Genomic DNA, 19171 nt, shown 5'->3' with positions numbered 1-19171 from the left:
TTCCCTTGTAATTCGATACCTTGCCGAGCCTCGAATTCTAATTAATTTGTTGATGCGTTTGTGTTTACGCATAAACAGGATAAAGCCGGAGACTTTCAGTCATTGGCGGACTCTCCGGAGGATTGCATAAAAAATGGAAGAGGATCACACCCGGAAGTATTTTTTTAACAGTGTGAGGGACTATTTCCGGGAGTATTGCGAATGCACGAGCATTCACGGGTTTAAATACTTTGGCGAAAAGCGGACGATTTTTGAACGGTATGTAAGTATGAAAATACAATTTTTTCTACTACTTAATTAATCGCAGGATTTGGTGGTTCGTCATTTTCCTAATGTGCCTCACCGCTTGCTCAATCTCGATTTACGCCGTTTACAAAAAATGGGATTTAAGTCCAGTTATTGTAACTTTCGCTACAAGGGAAACCCCCATTTACAGTATCCCGTTTCCGGCGGTCACCGTATGCCCGGAGTCCAAATCCATTCAAAACATCTTCAATTACACGAAGATACTCCAAATGAAAGAAGACAAAATCTCTCTAACCAGCCTCGAGTAATTAATTAATTAATTAATCGTTTTGGTTGTTTTTAATTAATTTTCAGAAACAAACAGTTTGAATACATGTCTCTCATTTGTAATTACCGCAAATTAAATTACACAAATAATTACACCTTTCCGGAACAATTCTTCGATGTTGTTGATCAAGTGAGGCCCGAGTTTAAAATCCAGGATTGTCACTATATGGGGAAGCCGCTTTCGTGCAAAAATCTCTTCACTCCGATTGTCACAGACGAGGGGATTTGTTACACCTTTAATATGCTCGATAAGAGTGAAATTTTTCGGAAAAACGTGTAAGCTATTCATTCCACAGCAGCATTTTTAGTTTTCCACTAAAGAAATCATAGCTCGGAAACTAAAAATTCTACAGCTTTTCACAATGTTTGCAATTTTTAATTTCTTTGCCTAAAATTTTAGTGGTCAAGTGACTTATCTTCAGAAAAATTAAAAAAAAATTAAAGTTGCTCTAACAACGTTTACTGGACTTTTCCATGTCTTTACGTTCTTAAAAGTCTATTGGCGTTTATTTGGCAATAACTCCGGAACAATTAAACGTAACCTTAAGATTATTATCGCTGTAAAGTTCTTTCAATTATCTAACTTTGAAAAAAAGATCATTATTCTCGGACTAATACTTTTCGAGAAAATTGCAAGCAAAAGCAAAAAAATCAAAAAACTAGTAGGAATTCGACGATTTTCTCAACGTCAATCGACTCTCTGTATCATTTTACATAAGCTTACATCAAAATAGTTCCAGTTTTTTGAATAGTTTTGCCGTAATTAAAAAAATTAAAAATTTTTAAAAATTGTCAACGAAAAAATTCATAACTTAAGAACTAAAAGTCCTAAAAGTCTTAGAGCAAAACAGTTTACTCCAGTGAATTCTGCGGCTCATTTTACGTGTTATACCAACTTTTCACAAAATTTAATTTTTTTTGCCTAAAATTAGGGTAGCTATCTCATAGAGGAATACATAATTGTTCAACAAAAAAATCATAACTCAAAAACTTAAAGTCGTAGAGTAAAACGGTTTGTTCTAGTGAATTCAGCGGCTCATTTTCTCTATTATACCGTCATTTTTACAACACTGCCTTACTTGAAGACTTAATTAACAATTTATTTATTAACTTAAAAATTGGTGGATGCGCCGAATTATTTATTAAAAAAATTATAACTCAAAAACTAAAAGTCATAGAGCAAAACGGTTTGTTCTAGTGAATTCAGCGGCTCATTTTCTGTATTACACCGTCATTTTTACAACACTACCTCACTCCAGGACATAGTTAAAAAATTATTTATAAACTTGAAAAATGGTGGATGCGCCAAATTATTTATTAAAAAATTTATAACTTCAAAACTGAAAGTCGTAGAACAAAACGGTTTGTTCTAGTGAATTCAGCGGCCCATTTTCTGTATTACACCGTCATTTTTACAACACTACCTCACTCCAGGACTTAGTTAAAAAATTATTTATTAACTTGAAAAATGGTGGATGGGCCAAATTGTTTATTAAAAAAATTATAACTCAAAAACTAAAAGTCGTAGAGCAAAACGGTTTGTTCTAGTGAATTCAGCGGCTCATTTTCTGTATTACACCACCATTTTTACAACACTACCTCACTCCAGGACTTAGTTAAAAAATTATTTATTAACGTGAAAAATGATGGATGCGCCAAATTATTTATTAAAATATTTATAACTCAAAAACTAAAAGTCGTAGAGCAATGCGGTTTGTTCCATTGAATTCAGCGGTTCATTTTCTGTATTATTTCAACTTTTCACGAGATTTAAAATTTTCAATTTTTTTGCTCAAATTTCCTGAGTAATAAATACACTTACCTTCAAAGAGATGGAGAAAAAAGTTTTTTTTAAACGCACTACAGCAAATTTTTATGGACTTCTATATGACTTAACAACCCACTAAAGTTGTTGAAAGTCCCCAAAAAGTCCATATATTCAATTTTCTGATATTTGATTTTTTCAATTTTCGTCGCAGTTTTTGTCGATTTTGTGTACCCGGAACATTTCTCGAGCAATAGCTCCGGAACTATTAGAGATAACCCCATGAAGTGTATTATCGTTGGAAAGCTCTTTAAATTATCTATTTTTTTCAAAAAAGATTATTGTTCTCCGACTAATAGTTTTCGAGCAAATTGCTGATAAATGCAAAAATTGGTAAAATTTAAAAAAATTCATTACTAAAAAACTATTGGGAATATGGCAAATTTCTCGATGCCAATCAATTCCCCGGATCATTCTTCATAGGCTTAGACCAAAATAGTTTCATATTTTCAAATAGTTTTGCCGCAATTGGGAAAATAGGAAAATCGAAAAATCTCATCCATGGTCTAGTTTAGCACCCATTTCCAGGGTCCATTACCGCGACTACCACCACGTGGGCCGCAGTTCGCAGGACTGGACCATGGAATATGGGTACACGGAGGACGCTGGGAGGGACGCATACCCCCGGAGGGCCCTTCTCTCCGGCGCCACCAACGGTCTAGTGTTCAATATTTTGACTTCAAAGGAAGACCTGGACTACGCTTGTAAAAACTCCCTTCAAGGATACCGCGTCCTTTTGCACACTCCCATGCGAATCCCGCGCCCAAGCCAGGACTACTTCCGGGTCCCCCTGGACCAAAGTGTCATGGCGGCCATCCAGCCGGAAATGATCACAACGTCCGAAGCCGTGAAAATCTACAGCCCGGAGCGACGCGAGTGTTATTTTCCGGCTGAGAGGAATTTGAAATATTTCCGGATTTACACCTCTCTGAATTGCCTCCTGGAGTGTTTGACGAATTACACGCTCAGCGTCTGCGGCTGTGTCAATTTTTTCATGCCCAGTATTGTCACACTTGCGTCTTGTTCCAATTTTAATCGGAGTTTTTAGGGGAAAATTCGACGAGGATTTGCGGGGCCCGCAAAATCAGCTGCATGCGTTACGCTGAATGTAATCAATTTTTTTCGCTAAGTTCTAGGACTAATTAATTTTTCAGCGGCACTTCAGATGAAACATTTGAGTAAACTGCTCGACAAGCCCGAGCAAGTGCGCAAAAAAATCGAAAAACACAAAGTCGATTGCAATTGTTTGCCGATTTGTGCCGATTTGACTTACGAAGTTGAGACGTCGCAAACTAACTGGGAGTGGGTCAAGCAGAAAACGGCAGATAGGCGCAAATTAAAAAATTGTAGTGCTGAGAGGTGATATATCAGGAAAATTAGTAAAAGAAATAATATTTGGGTTTCAAGTTCTCACATGTCGTCACTGACTGTTTTTTTCAAGTCGAGTAGCTTTTTGAGATGTCAGAGGAATGAGTTGTACGGACCTACGGACTTTTTGGCCAATTTTGGCGGCCTTTTGGGGCTTTTTATGGGCTTTTCCATCTTGTCCCTCATGGAAGTCATCTATTTTCTGACGGTTAGGATCATATGCAACCACCGGTTGTACGGCAAGTGGGCTGGACCGGAGACTTAACGGAAAAATTGGGCTTTTCTGGTCAATGGTTTCATTTTTATTGTTTGATTTGTCCAACTTTTTGTTATTTTTTTGTTTAATTTAAATAAATGTACACAATGAAATGAAAATTTTTGTTCAAACACGAACTCCTCTAAACTTTCCCGGATTATTCAAAAACAGATTATTTCGAATAATTAGGTCTTTGGTTAAAAAATGAACTAAAATGAGCGACAAAAGCTACCGTAACTACAATTTTTCGAAAAAAAATTCGTAACGAAATGAAAAATTTAAACACACAATTTTTAAGCGTGTTCTGAGAATTAAAGCGAGGGTTAAAGCCCTTGCAGCTGAAAAACCCTGTCTGAATCAATAAATTCGCGGTTGACGAACTAAACTTTAATTATTCCGCCCCTTAATTACCCCCATCTGATAAAAATTCCCACTTGTATGAATTTTTCACAATTAAATTATTCCACTCTTGCAAGTCGCGAAAAATGAGTGAGAAAAATTATTTATTAACTTGAAAAATGGTGGATGCGCCAAATTATTTATTAAAAAAATTATAACTCAAAAACTAAAAGTCGTAGAGCAAAACGGTTTGTTCTAGTGAATTCAGCGTATCATTTTCTGTATTACACCGTCATTTTTACAACACTACCTCACTCCAAGACTTAGTTAAAAAATTATTTATTAACTTGAAAAATGGTGGATGCGCCAAATTATTTATTAAAAAATTTATAACTCAAAAACTAAAAGTCGTAGAGCAAAACGGTTTGTTCTAGTGAATTCAGCGGCTCATTTTCTGTATTCCACCGTCATTTTTACAACACTACCTCACTCCAGGACTTAGTTAAAAAATTGTTTATTAACTTGGAAAATGGTGGATGCGCCAAATTATTTATTAAAAAATTTATAACTCAAAAACTAAAAGTCGTAGAGCAAAACGGTTTGTTCTAGTGAATTCAGCGTATCATTTTCTGTATTACACCGTCATTTTTACAACACTACCTCACTCCAGGACTTAGTTAAAAAATTATTTATTAACTTGAAAATTGGTGGATGCGCCAAATTATTTATTAAAAAATTTATAACTCAAAAACTAAAAGTCGTAGAGCAAAACGGTTTGTTCTAGTGAATTCAGCGTATCATTTTCTGTATTACACCGTCATTTTTACAACACTACCTCACTCCAGGACTTAGTTAAAAAATTATTTATTAACTTGAAAAATGGTGGATGCGCCAACTTATTTATTAAAAAATTTATAACTCAAAAACTAAAAGTCGTAGAGCAAAACGGTTTGTTCTAGTGAATTCAGCGGCTCATTTTCTGTATTACACCGTCATTTTTACAACACTACCTCACTCCAGGACTTAGTTAAAAAATTATTTATTAACTTGAAAATTGGTGGATGCGCCAAATTATTTATTAAAAAATTTATAACTCAAAAACTAAAAGTCGTAGAGCAAAACGGTTTGTTCTAGTGAATTCAGCGGCTCATTTTCTGTATTACACCGTCATTTTTACAACACTACCTCACTCCAGGACTTAGTTAAAAAATTATTTATTAACTTGAAAAATGGTAAACTTTCCCGGATTATTCAAAAACAGATTATTTCGAATAATTAGGTCCTTGGTTAAAAAACGAACTAAAATGAGCGACAAAAGCTACCGTAAGTACAATTTTTCGAAAAAAAATTCGTAACGAAATGAAAAATTTAAACACACAATTTTTAAGCGTGTTCTGTGAATTAAAGCGAGGGTTAAGGCCCTTGCAGCTGAAAAACCCTGTCTGAATCAATAAATTCGCGGTTGACGAACTAAACTTTAATTATTCCGCCCCTTAATTATCCCCATCTGATAAAAATTCCCACTTGTATGAATTTTACACAATTAAATTATTCCACTCTTGCAAGTCGCGAAAAATGAGTGTTTGCTCGATCAGCCCTGAAAAATACGCTCCCAAAAATGAAAAAAAGCCCAAATTTCGGAAAAACCTCCGGGATTATTTCACAGAATACACCGAAAACACCGGAATACACGGGATGAAATACTTGGGGGAGCAAAACAGGACAATCGCTGAAAAGTGAGTACTCACACAAAACCATTTATTTACAATTTTATAAAAAAAAAACAGAATTTTCTGGCTCATTTCGCTCTCAGTGGCGCTCTACTTTTGCATCTCTTTAATAATCCGCACGTACCACAAATGGGAAACATCGCCGGTGATTGTGAGTTTTGCGACAAAGGAGACGCCAATTTGGCAAATCCCGTTTCCGGCAGTCACCATTTGCCCGGAAACGAAAGCTCGGCCCCAACTTTTCAACTTCACGGATTTCGTGCTCCGGAAAAGCGACAACAAGCTCAACCCGGAACAGTTAAGTTAATCAATTGAGCTCATTTATTTGACTAAATTTCTAGAGAGAAAAAATTGTCGTACATTTCGTCTCTGTGTATTTATCGACGCGATTTAATTTTTGACGTCCCCGAATTTGTGGATTCGGCCGAATTGTTCGATTTTTTCGAAAGTGTTTCACCCAGATTTTTGGAAAACATCTCCGATTGTTACTACATGGGACACCCTTGCAACTGTTCGGAGATTTTTGCTCCAGTGATCACAGACGAAGGGCTTTGCTACTCTTTTAATCTACTGAATCGTGACGATATTTTATCAGATAATGTGTAAGTTACATGTGATTATATTTTTTGTGCAAAATTTTTAATTTTAGTGTTCACTACAAGAATTACCATTTGATTGAACGAAATAAAACCGAATGGTCCCTAGAAAAAGGTTACGACAAATCAGCCGATAAAAACACCTACCCCAAGCGGGCCCTCCATGCTGGGGCTCTATTCGACTTTGAATTGAAGCTAAAAACGTTTGATAATGAGCTGGATTTCACTTGCGGGACGTCAATTCAGGGATACAAGGTTGTTTGGAGAATATTTTTCGAAGGAATAATTTTTTTAAATAGATTCAAATCCACCACCCGGCGATGCTCCCCCGCGTCAAACAACAACACTTCCGGATCCCTTTAGACCAAGCCCTTATTGCTGCAATAATGCCGACCATGATAACGACCTCCGACGCCATCAAGGCCTACCTGCCTGACCGCCGCCAGTGTTTTTTTCCCTCAGAACGGAGCTTGAAATATTTCAAAATTTACACGCAACAGAACTGCCAAATCGAATGCAAAACCAACTACACGCTCAAAATGTGCGGCTGCGTCGATTTTTACATGCCAAGTGCGTTTCACTTTATTTATTTATTTTTAAATTTATTTATGTTATTTTTGTAAAAATTCTAGATCATTGTTAATTGCAATGCGTTAAACAATTTGTATAGATTTAACTTTGAACTCTTCTCTTCAAATTTCTTTTTCTGGGTCTCTTAGTTTTGTGTAATAATTTTTTACAAAAAGCGTAATCAAATTATCGGGAAAATTAAGCAACTGACCAATAGAATTTTATACAGTAAAACCTCTCAACAACGGACACCGATGGGGAACCTTTAATTGTCCGTTGTGGGGAGGTGTCCGCTAATAAGAGATGGAAATTTTAATATATAGGTTCCTACAAAAATGTCCGTTGTGAAGAGGTGTCCGTTAAGGGAGGTTTCATTGTAAAAAGATTAAAGGGCCGATCTAAAACGTTAGTTAGCTTATTCCAGAGCAAATGTTAAAAAATAATTAGTAATTATTTTTTTAACAACAGCTAAGTTCTCTGAATTTAATTAGCATTTGTTTTTTTTTTAATTCGTTCTCTAAATCATTAGTTCCTTCTAACTATTGTAAATTTAGAAGTATTTTTTCCCAAACTGCACGAGCTGCTACTTTCAATTACGTTTCGTTCTTTCATGATAATTTGTAATTTTTTTACGTACCTAATTTAAATACGTTAATGGACAAAAATCCTGACTTTAAACTTAAAGGACCATTAATTTTAAATGTACAATTAGAGTGATCGACAAGAAATTTAAATCAAGAATTATTTTTTTTATGAAATCGGCCCTTAAATTAATTAAGAAACAGAGTTTTGAATAAAAATCGTTATTAATTATGGAATTATTTTCTTAGGGGAGAATGAGACCAAGGTTTGCGGCGCCCCTTTAAAGGCCTGCATGGTGGAAGCCGAAGGTAATTTTTTAATTATTTATCTTGAGATAAATTATTAAATTTATTTAATAAATAAATTATTTATTTTGTTTTATTTATTTAAATTTGATTTATTTTGAAATGAAAATTAATTGTCCCTAGATGTGCTCCTTTCGGAGGGAATTAATGAGAACATCCGCCACCACAAAGGCCTCCCTCTCGAAAACGACGAGTTCCACCAAATTTTACAAAAGTGCAACTGCATGCCTGAGTGCACTTCTATGACTTACATTGTTGAAAACTCGCAGTCGGACTGGAATTGGGTCCGGAAGTACCGATTCAAGGACACAAAAATTGACAAAACTACGTATAGTTAATTTTTCCATTTTTTCGATCACGTTCATGAATTGTGACAATTTCAGGACGCATATGTCGTACCTCCAGGTCTTTTTCAAAGGTAACCAGTTTATAACATCGGAAAGGAACGAATTGTACGGACCTACGGATTTTTTGGCGAATTTCGGCGGCCTTTTGGGCTTGTTTACCGGATTTACGATGTTGTCGTTGATTGAAATTTTCTATTATTTGACTTTGAGGATTGTGAGTAATGTTAGGTTGTTTGGGGCCCGGTTTTGGGCCGGGAAACGTGTTGATTAAATTATCATATTGTGTTTTATGAAAATAAATTTTGAAAATACAGTTGTGGTTATTATTTAAGGGAAATAGCCGTAAATGTCCCCCAAGGGTTGAGGAACTGAGAAAAATAATATTGCAAACACGCAACGGAATAATTACATTAAAATCGATTCATTCAAGCTTATTATCAAGCATTTTTAAAACGTTGCAAACTAACAAAAACATAAGTAAAAAAAGTAAAAAAAAACATGAAAAAAAGAAAAGTGAAGTAAAGAAGACGAAAAAAAGAGACAAATACCAGAAAAAAAAACGTAGAAAATTTTACGATTATTTGGAAAATGTAGTAGCTTATCAAAAAAAAGTTTCAGAAGCTTTAAGAGTCTAAAAAAAATTCCATTTCAAGTAATCTCTTAATTATAAAATAAATACCAATAATTTACAAATAATTTATTTATTATTATTTAAAATAATCTTCGACTGAATTCAAAATAGCGTAAGTATACACTCACAAATTACAATTCTAAAAAAAATCCACGGAAATTACTGTAATTTTGATAACAATTTATAGTAATATAACTAAATTAAGTTAACAATTAAAAAAAAAACAGACGAAAAGGAGAAAGGCAAAGAGTAGCAAGAAAAGATAAAAAAGAGTAACCAGAAGACTATTACAAAAAAAAATAGAGAGCTTTTAAAAAAAATAGAAAATACAGAAGCTTTCTAAAAAAATTGTCTTTGAGAGAAAAAAAATGTGTAGTACATACACCTGTTAAAAAAATTCACGAAAACTACCATAATTTAAAAAAAAACGCCAAAATTTTAGTAATTCTAGTAGCTTAGATTAATTCTTATAATTTTAAAGTGATTTTGATTATTCTAATTTCTACTTAATTTACGTAATTCTTGAATAATTCCAATAAATCCAAAATTAATTCCGACAGTTCTAAGAATTTCAAAGAGATCTTCATTTCAAGTAATGGCGGATAATTTAAAAAAATCCAAAAAAGTGGTTCCGAAAAATTCCATAAATTCCAGAAATAATTTAAATAATTCTAAATACATTACTTCCCAATAGTCCAGATAAAAATTAAAAAAAAAACTAACAAAATTCTAGCAATCCCAATAATTCCAAATTAATTCCAACCGTGATTCCTATCTAATATTAATACATAATTCCAGTAACTCCAATAAAACTAAGAAACTCAAATTAAAAATCAATTCCAGTAATTCACAAATAATTCCAGTACTAATTTCATAAATTCTAAAAAAAATTAATATAATGCCAAAATTCTACAAAAAAAACTCAAAATTTCTGTTAAAACTGAAATCGAAAAGCCATTAACTTAAAAAAATGCGTAGTACATGCACCTAATTCCAATAATTTATAAAAAACGGTCAAAATTTTAGTAATTATTGTAACCTAAATTAATTCTCATAATTTGAAACTGATCTTAAATATTTTAATTTCAACTTAATTTACTTAATTCTAAAATAATTCCAGTAAATCCAAATTTAATTCCTACAGTTCTAAGAATTTCCACCTAATTTCCATTTCAAGTAATGGCGGATAATTCCAAAAAAAAATCCAAAAAAAATTCAAGTGGTTCCAGAAAAATTCCAATAATTCCATAAATTCCAAAAATAATTATTTCAGATAGAAATTAAAAAAATAATAATCCCAGCAGTCCCAACAATTCCAAATTAATGGCGGATAATTCCAAAAAAAAATCCAAAAAAATTCAAGTGGTTCCGGAAAAATTCCAATAATTCCATAAATTCCAAAAATAATTATTCCAGATAGAAATTATAAAAATAATAATCCCAGCATTCCCAACAATTCCAAATTAATGGCAGATAATTCCAAAAAAAAATCCAAAAAAAATCAAGTGGTTCCGGAAAAATTCCAATAATTCCATAAATTCCAAAAATAATTATTCCAGATAGAAATTATAAAAATAATAATCCCAGCATTCCCAACAATTCCAAATTAATGGCAGATAATTCCAAAAAAAAATCCAAAAAAATTCAAGTGGTTCCGGAAAAATCCCAATAATTCCATAAATTCCAAAAATAATTATTCCATGTAGAAATTAAAAAAATTATATTCCCAGCATTCCCAACAATTCCAAATTAATGGCGGATAATTCCAAAAAAAATCCAAAAAAATTCAAGTGGTTCCGGAAAAATTCCAATAATTCTATAAATTCCAAAAATAATTATTCCAGATAAAAATTAAAAAAATAATAATCCCAGCATTCCCATCAATTCCAAATTAATTCATGTAATTCTAAATTCAAAAAAAATCCACGAAAATTCAATTAACTCCAATAATAATTCCTTGTTAATTTTCGTAATTACAACAAAACCATCAAATTAATTGCCGTTCTTCTAAGACATTCATTGTAATTTCCATTACATTTCCATCGATCAAAAAAAATAAATTCAAGGTTTTCAAATTTTTAACCTACGATTCCTTAAATCCAGATCTTAATATTTTGGCGAAAATGACTTTATTACGAAAAAATTGTAAATAATTCCATAGGTTTACTTGAATGAGCATTAAAGTGCACATTTTGGGCGAGAATTCTGTGAAACTGTGACAAATCACCTGTGGGACGTTGCATGCTTTCGGCGCCAAACAAAATTCCAGTTTTATAAATTATGAAAAATTAGCAAAAAATAAATAATTTATTAATCTCTTTCGAGAAATGTCAGGGCCATCTTCACTCATCATCTTATGTGGTCAAACACCCACAAATCAATAACTATATTTTGGCGACCGACAAGCCGCCCAAAACGCTTTTTAATAACCTCCCTGGTCATGTAAAAAATTATGAAGTAGTCCCCAGCCGCGGGGCGTGAATCCATTGATCTCGTAACGAGCGTAAACAGCTTATAATTTTCCCCATTTAAATGTTTACAAGGGGGTTGAAGGCGTGGGATCACATGCAAATATAAAAGAGACAACTGCCCCTCGCCCCTTATTCCACGATGAGCGCGAGCCCGAAGCCCAGCCCCAACAGGGGGCCCCTCGACAACGTCGTGTTCGTCAAGTCGCCCAAAAAGAAAAAGTACCCCGGCTTCCGCAAAAACATCTACGACTACTTCACCGAGTTTTCGAGCAACACGGGCATCCATGGCTTCAAGTACATGGGCGAGCAGGAGCGCTCCATCCTGGAGAAGTAATTTTGGGGAAGTTTGGCTCGAATTTTAGTGCTTAGATTTTAGGCTGTATTGGGTGGTTTTGTTCGCGATTTCGCTCTACATTTGCGTGAGTTTGATCATACAGACGTGGGTCAAGTGGGACCAGTCGCCCGTCTTGGTGAGCTTCGCCCAAAGTCCCACCCCCGTGTGGCAGGTGCCCTTTCCCGCCATCACCATATGCTCGGAGACGAAGGCCAGGCAAAGGGCCTACAACTTCACTTACTACTACCATAAGGTTATCGAGCAGTTGACTACTGGGGACGGTAATCTGACGCAGGAGGAGTAAGTCTTTTTTTTGTTTGTTTCGTGAAATTATTTTGGCGGAAAGGTTGCAAAGGTTCTCGGATAGTTCGCTCATTTGCGACAACCATCTCTACCAACAAGGGAATAAAACCACGAGTTTTGAAACCATCGAATATTTGATGAGTGTAAGTTTGAATGTTTGGTGTGTTTTTTTTTGTATTAATTGGGAATAGATTGCGCCTCCGTTTTCGGAAGTTTTCTTCGCCTGCAAGTGGACGAGTTTGAATGAGACTTGCAGTAATTTTTTCTCGCCTATGTTGACCGAAGACGGGATGTGCTTCACTTTTAATATGCTGGACAGGAGCGAGTTGTTCACAAATGCTGTGTAAGTGTTACAAAAAGGCTAATAATAATAATAGTAATCCGCTAAGTTAGATGTTTCACGAAAAAAATTATTTTTTGAAGTAAATTTTTTAAACTAACTTCCGAAAAATTGCGTTTTACCTTAAACAGTTCGTATAAAATCATTGTTGCCTTTTTGGGGGATTAATGTGCGTTTTTTGAGTTAAAAAATAAAATAATTCTTGCATTTTTCAAGTATTTTGCACGCTTTTGAGACAGAAAGTCCATTATTCCGCAAAGTTCAATCCATTAAAATAAATTGAAAATCTTCAAATCAGCTAAATATGATGGAATTCGCAACAAAAAAACAGCAACTTTTGATGAAATCGTTATCGCTTTGGCTTTTTTCGCGGATTTTAACTCCAAAACCCAATAATTATTTAGCTAATTGCGTTAAAAACAAGCTGGAAATACTAAATAATAAACGGAAACTAGTGTTAAATTTTCCTTTTTACAATGTGTACGGCTTTGAAGAAAGTTTTGAACTTAAACCTGAGTTGTTCTTTCAAAAAAATTAAAAACAACTTGATCAAAATTTTAGTTTGACTCACCTCAGTTTTTTCTTAAACTAGAAACGTTTTTATCTTAAAAGTTCTTCTCAAAACTCACTAAAATAAATCGAAATTGCATACCTGTCTCAGTTTTTAAACAAAGTATCGTCAAAAAAGTCATAAAACTAGAAAATTTTGAAAAAAAAATTGTTTTCTTCCAAGTTTTTACTTAAACAAAAAAACTATCTTATAGAATGAAAAACAATGACTCTATTTTGGCCTTTAGCAAGTGTTTAAGCGCATTTTTTTTAATTTAAAAACTTGCTTTTGTGAGAATTTTCTAAACCTGACCAAACAGGACGTAATTTTGGAATTTTTCAAACATTTTGGATGTTTTTAAACCAAAAACTCCAATAATTTAGTCAAAACTTACATTAAAATAGGTCAAAAATCAACAACTTGATCAATAAAATTCTACTAAGTTGGTTCGAAAATACAGAAAACTAGACCGAATATAACAATATTTTTTCTTTGTCCTTTGACTTAGTAGGTTAAATTACATAGGAACTTTATTTAAAAATAACTTGCATGAAAATTTGTGTCAAATTTGATTTTTTCAAGTGTTGTAACGCGTTTTCTTAATGTTAAAGGTAGGTTTTTTAATTTCAGAAAATATTGTTAAAGTGGGTTAAAAAAATCGCCAAATTATATCAAAATTTAAGTTGTTTTTGAAGTAGAAACTTATTTTTTTTACAAAAATAAACCGATTTAGCTCGTTTTTGAGTGAAACTTCATCCAAAAGTAACCATAAGCTAGCAGATTTGGAAAAAACTGGTTTTGTAAGTTTTAAAAATCCTTTATCAGGTCTTTAAACCAAAAACAGAGTTTTCTTCACGGGAAGGTGCAAAAACGTAATAATTGTTGCATTTCTCCAACTTTTTGCAAGTTCTTAAGCCAAAAACTCAGTTCTTTCGTCAAATCTACTCTCAAACAAGTCAATATAATTACAAATTAGTCAAAAAATAAAGCCGAAAAACACCAATTTAAACATAAAATTATTTCAACTTTATTTGTGTGTTTTAGTTTGTTGGTTAATCAAAAAGGCAATTATTTCACAATAGTTGTTGAAAACCAGTCGATAATTGAACAAATTATGCTGCAAAAGATGTTAAATGTTAGAATAATCACCAATTTGTATGAAAATTGTTGTTTTTCGTGCAATTTCATTCGCTTTGGAACAATTTTTTATAACATTTTATAACATTTTTTTTAATTTAAAAACTTGTTTTTGTGAGAATTTGCTCAACCTGGCCAAACAGGACGTAATTTTGGAATTTTTCAAACATTTTGGATGTTTTTAAACTAAAAACTCCAATAATTTAGTCAAAACTTACATTAAAATAGGTCGAAAATCAACAACTTGATCAATAAAATTCTACTAAGTTGGTTCGAAAATACAGAAAACTGGACCGAATATACCAATATTTTTTCTTTGTCCTTTGGCTTAGTAGGTTAATTACATAGGAACTTTATTTAAAAATAACTTGAATGAAAATTTGTGTCAAATTTGATTTTTTCAAGTGTTGAAACGCGTTTTTTTGATGTTAAAGGTAGGTTTTTTAATTTCAGAAAATATTGTTAAAGTGGGTTAAAAAAATCGCCAAATTATATCAAAATTTAAGTCGTTTTTGAAGTAGAAACTTATTTTTTTCACAAAAATAAACCGATTTAGCTCGTTTTTGAGTGAAACTTCATCAAAAAGTAACCATAAGCTAGCAAATTTGAAAAAAACTGGTTTTGTAAGTTTTAAAAATCCTTTATCAGGTCTTTAAACCAAAAACAGAGTTTTCTTCACGGGAAGGTGCAAAAACGTAATAATTGTTGCATTTCTCCAACTTTTTGCAAGTTCTTAAGCCAAAAACTCAGTTCTTTCGTCAAATCTACTCTCAAACCAGTCAATATAATTACAAATTAGTCAAAAAATAAAGCCGAAATACACCAATTTAAACATAAAATTATTTCAACTTTATTCATGTGTTTTAGTTTGTTGGTTAATCAAAAAGGCAATTATTTCACAATAGTTGTTGAAAACCAGTCGATAATTGAACAAATTATGCTGCAAAAGATGTTAAATGTTAGAATAATCACCAATTTGTATGAAAATTGTTGTTTTTCGTGCAATTTAATTCGCTTTGGAACAATTTTTTATAACATTTTATAACATTTTTTTTAATTTAAAAATATGTTTTTGTGAGAATTTGCTAAACCTGGCCAAACAGGACGTAATTTTGGAATTTTTCAAACATGTTGGATGTTTTTAAACCAAAAACTCCAGTAATTTAGTCAAAACTTACATTAAAATAGGTCAAAATCAACAACTTGATCAATAAAATTCTACTAAGTTGGTTCGAAAATACAGAAAACTGGACCGAATATACCAATATTTTTTCTTTGTCCTTTGACTTAGTAGGTTAATTACATAGGAACTGTATTTAAAAATAACTTGCATGAAAATTTGTGTCAAATTTGATTTTTTCAAGTGTTGAAACGCGTTTTTTTAATGTTAAAGATAGGTTTTTTAATTTCAGAAAATATTGTTAAAGTGGGTTAAAAAAATCGCCAAATTATATCAAAATTTAAGTTGTTTTTGAAGTAGAAACTTATTTTTTTCACAAAAATAAACCGATTTAGCTCGTTTTTGAGTGAAACTTCATCCAAAAGTAACCATAAGCTAGCAAATTTGGAAAAAACTGGTTTTGTAAGTTTTAAAAATCCTTTATCAGGTCTTTAAACCAAAAACAGAGTTTTCTTCACGGGAAGGTGCAAAAACGTAATAATTTTTGCATTTCTGCAACTTTTTGCAAGTTCTTAAGCCAAAAACTCAGTTCTTTCGTCAAATCTACTCTCAAACAAGTCAATATAATTACAAATTAGTCAAAAAATAAAGCCGAAATACACCAATTTAAACATAACTTTAAATCAACTTTATTCGTGTGTTTTAGTTTGTTGGTTAATCAAAAAGGCAATTATTTCATAATAGTTGTTGAAAACCAGTCGATAATTGAACAAATTATGCTGCAAAAGATGTTAAATGTTAGAATAATCACCAATTTGTATGAAAATTGTTGTTTTTCGTGCAATTTAATTCGCTTTGGAACAATTTTTTTAAACATTTTATAACATTTTTTTTAATTTAAAAACTTGTTTTTGTGAGAATTTGCTCAACCTGGCCAAACTGGACGTAATTTTGGAATATTTCAAACATGTTGGATGTTTTTAAACCAAAAACTCCAGTAATTTAGTCAAAACTTACATTAAAATAGGTCAAAAATCAACAACTTGATCAATAAAATTCTACTAAGTTGGTTCGAAAATACAGAAAACTGGACCGAATATACCAATATTTTTTCTTTGTCCTTTGACTTAGTAGGTAAATTACATAGGAACTGTATTTAAAAATAACTTGCATGAAAATTTGTGTCAAATTTGATTTTTTCAAGTGTTGAAACGCGTTTTTTTGATCTTAAAGATAGGTTTTTTAATTTCAGAAAATATTGTTAAAGTGGGTTAAAAAAATCGCCAAATTATATCAAAATTTAAGTTGTTTTTGAAGTAGAAACTTATTTTTTTTACAAAAATAAACCGATTTAGCTCGTTTTTGAATGAAACTTCATCCAAAAGTAACCATAAGCTAGCAAATTTGGAAAAAAACTGGTTTTGTAAGTTTTAAAAACCCTTTAAACCAAAAAACAGAGTTTTCTTCACGGGAAGGTGCTAAAACGTAATAATTTTTGCATTTCTCCAACTTTTTGCAAGTTCTTAAGCCAAAAACTCAGTTCTCTCGTCAAATCTACTCTCAAACAAGTCAATGTAATTACAAATTAGTCAAAAAATAAAGCCGAAATACACCAATTTAAACATAAAATTATTTCAACTTTATTCGTGTGTTTTAGAATCAAAAAGGCAATTATTTCACAATAGTTGTTGAAAACCAGTCGATAATTGAACAAATTATGCTGCAAAAGATGTTAAATGTTAGAATAATCACGAATTTGTATGAAAATTGTTGTTTTTCGTGGAATTTAGTTCGCATTTGAAACAATTTTTTTATAACATTACCTCAAACAAACAAAAAATCATCAAAATAAATCGAAATCGCCTGTTTCATTTAATTCAATCGTTGTTCAGCGAAACTTTGACAAAAAAAATCCAAGAACCAAGAAATTTCCTAAAAAATAGCTAGATTTGGGTAAAACAGAATAAAAATCACTAAACTGAATTAATGAGTACCGTATTTTTTCCGTTATAAAGCCTTTAAGCGCATCTTTCAGTCATGAACTATTTTCGTAGTAATTTTTTTAATTCGAAAACAATACTGATGCGTTTTAGGACACTAGTCATCTAGAGAGGCAATTAATTCGCAAAATTTCCTTAAGAACCAGCAAAAAATGATGGAAAAATAAAGTTTTTTTTGGAAAAATACAAAGAAATAGAAATTTGTTTTTAAAAATAAGCCAAAATTGCGAGCGTCACTCGATTACGCTCGTTTTTGGACGTTTTGGCAGTTTTCAAAACTAGAAATAATAAAAACTTGTGTAAAAATCTCCACTCCAGCTACCTCCATGGCGACTACATGGGCCACGAGAAGCGCTCCGAAGGCTGGACCCTAGAAAACGGCTATCCGAAAACCACCGGCAAGGACACTTTTCCACGCCGTGCCATGTCCGCCGGTTCGAAAGCCGGCCTTTTCCTCCTCCTCCGAGCCTACGAGCAGGACCTGGACTACGTGTGCCGCGGACCCGTCCAGGGCTTCAAAGTGCTCCTCCACCACCCGGCAGAAGTCCCCCGGGTGGGCACCCAGTACTTCCGAGCGCCTCTCAACCAGGAAATCGTCGTGGCCGTCAAACCCGACATGATGACAACTTCCCAAGGACTGCGAAACTACGACCCGCACCGGAGACAGTGCTTTTTTGCAGAGGAACGCCAGTTGCAATTTTTCCAAAATTACACGCAACAGAATTGCCAGGTTGAATGTGTGGCGAATTTTACTTTGGCGAGGTGTGGATGCGTCGCCTTCCATATGCCACGTATTAGAATTGTGATAGTTTTTGTGGAGTGAAATCAATTGATTTGTTTTAGATGCGGAGTCGACGAAAATTTGCGGCTCAGGCAGTAATGTGTGTATTTTTGAGGCCGAACGTACGTAACAACAATTAATCAAAAGGAATTATTTTGTAATTGTTTTTAGAGGAATTGTTGGCACGGGAGGTTGAGTCTGGACTTTCCCGGTACGATGATAACGCTGATGATGATTTACCAACAAACTGTGATTGTCTCCCGGCTTGCACTTCCATCACTTACAACGCCGAGACGTCACAAGCTGACTTCAACTGGCCCAAAGTTTTCGAAGCTTTCAAGGCGAATTTCAGCGAATTTCCGGGGTATTTTCCCACAATTTCTATTTAAATCAAGCGAGAAATAATCAATTTTAGGGTACAAATGACACGGTTAACAATTTTTTTCAAAGACATGCAGTTTATAACGTCTGAAAGAAACGAGCTTTATGGACAAACCGATTTTCTGGCCAACTGTGGCGGACTTTTGGGATTGTTTACCGGATTTTCTTTCCTATCGATCGTCGAAATTGTCTATTTCTTGTCATTGAGATTGATTTGTAACGTCAAGAAGTACGGGATACACTTTTGGTCAGGGTCGAAGGACTTGTTGAATGATGACGCCTATCTTCACAAAGAACAAAAAGATTTGAGTTAAAAGGCTAATTGGTTAAGCAAAATCACTTAATATTTACTAAAGCACTATAATTAGCTCGAAACAAATGTGAACTTAATTAATAGGTGTGTGATTTTCACGTTTTTGCTCCTCTAATAATGAAATAAATTCGATTAAAATTACGTGTTTGTTTTATTGCCTTTTTCCCCTTTTATAAAAATTGCTCCAAAATTATGGATCTATATCTAATTTCTCAAAATTTCTTGTAAATTATTTGAAAAATATCTAAAAATTGTTTGAATATTTTTTTTAAGTTCCTAAAACCCTGGCAATCCTGAAAAGTCCTGTAATTTTTTTTCT

General features: G+C 33.0%; 2 protein-coding genes across 2 annotated transcripts; both read left to right on the top strand.

The window, feature by feature from the left end:
• The first annotated feature begins 29 nt into the window (after positions 1-29).
• Positions 30-4122, top strand: LOC660950 (pickpocket protein 28). The gene is made up of 7 exons (XM_967144.3): positions 30-258; positions 308-550; positions 601-849; positions 2927-3399; positions 3447-3506; positions 3553-3757; positions 3806-4122. Exons 1-7 carry the CDS (start codon positions 134-136, stop codon positions 4029-4031), a joined length of 1581 nt encoding a protein of 526 aa, XP_972237.1. The 5' UTR covers positions 30-133; the 3' UTR covers positions 4032-4122.
• A 1784-nt stretch (positions 4123-5906) lies between these two features.
• LOC661065 (uncharacterized) lies at positions 5907-18993 on the top strand. The gene is made up of 16 exons (XM_967253.4): positions 5907-6097; positions 6149-6388; positions 6433-6693; positions 6741-6942; positions 6987-7257; positions 8088-8147; positions 8268-8472; positions 8528-8759; positions 11703-11923; positions 11970-12227; positions 12274-12373; positions 12422-12573; positions 17696-18168; positions 18221-18280; positions 18330-18522; positions 18574-18993. Exons 1-16 carry the CDS (start codon positions 5937-5939, stop codon positions 18851-18853), a joined length of 3369 nt encoding a protein of 1122 aa, XP_972346.2. The 5' UTR covers positions 5907-5936; the 3' UTR covers positions 18854-18993.
• Positions 18994-19171: the final 178 nt, after the last annotated feature.

Source organism: Tribolium castaneum, chromosome 6, assembly GCF_031307605.1.
Source record: "Tribolium castaneum strain GA2 chromosome 6, icTriCast1.1, whole genome shotgun sequence".
Classification (NCBI taxonomy): Eukaryota; Metazoa; Arthropoda; class Insecta; order Coleoptera; family Tenebrionidae; genus Tribolium; species Tribolium castaneum.
Note: the sequence above shows the minus strand (reverse complement) of the source record. Positions and strands in the feature narration are given on the sequence as shown.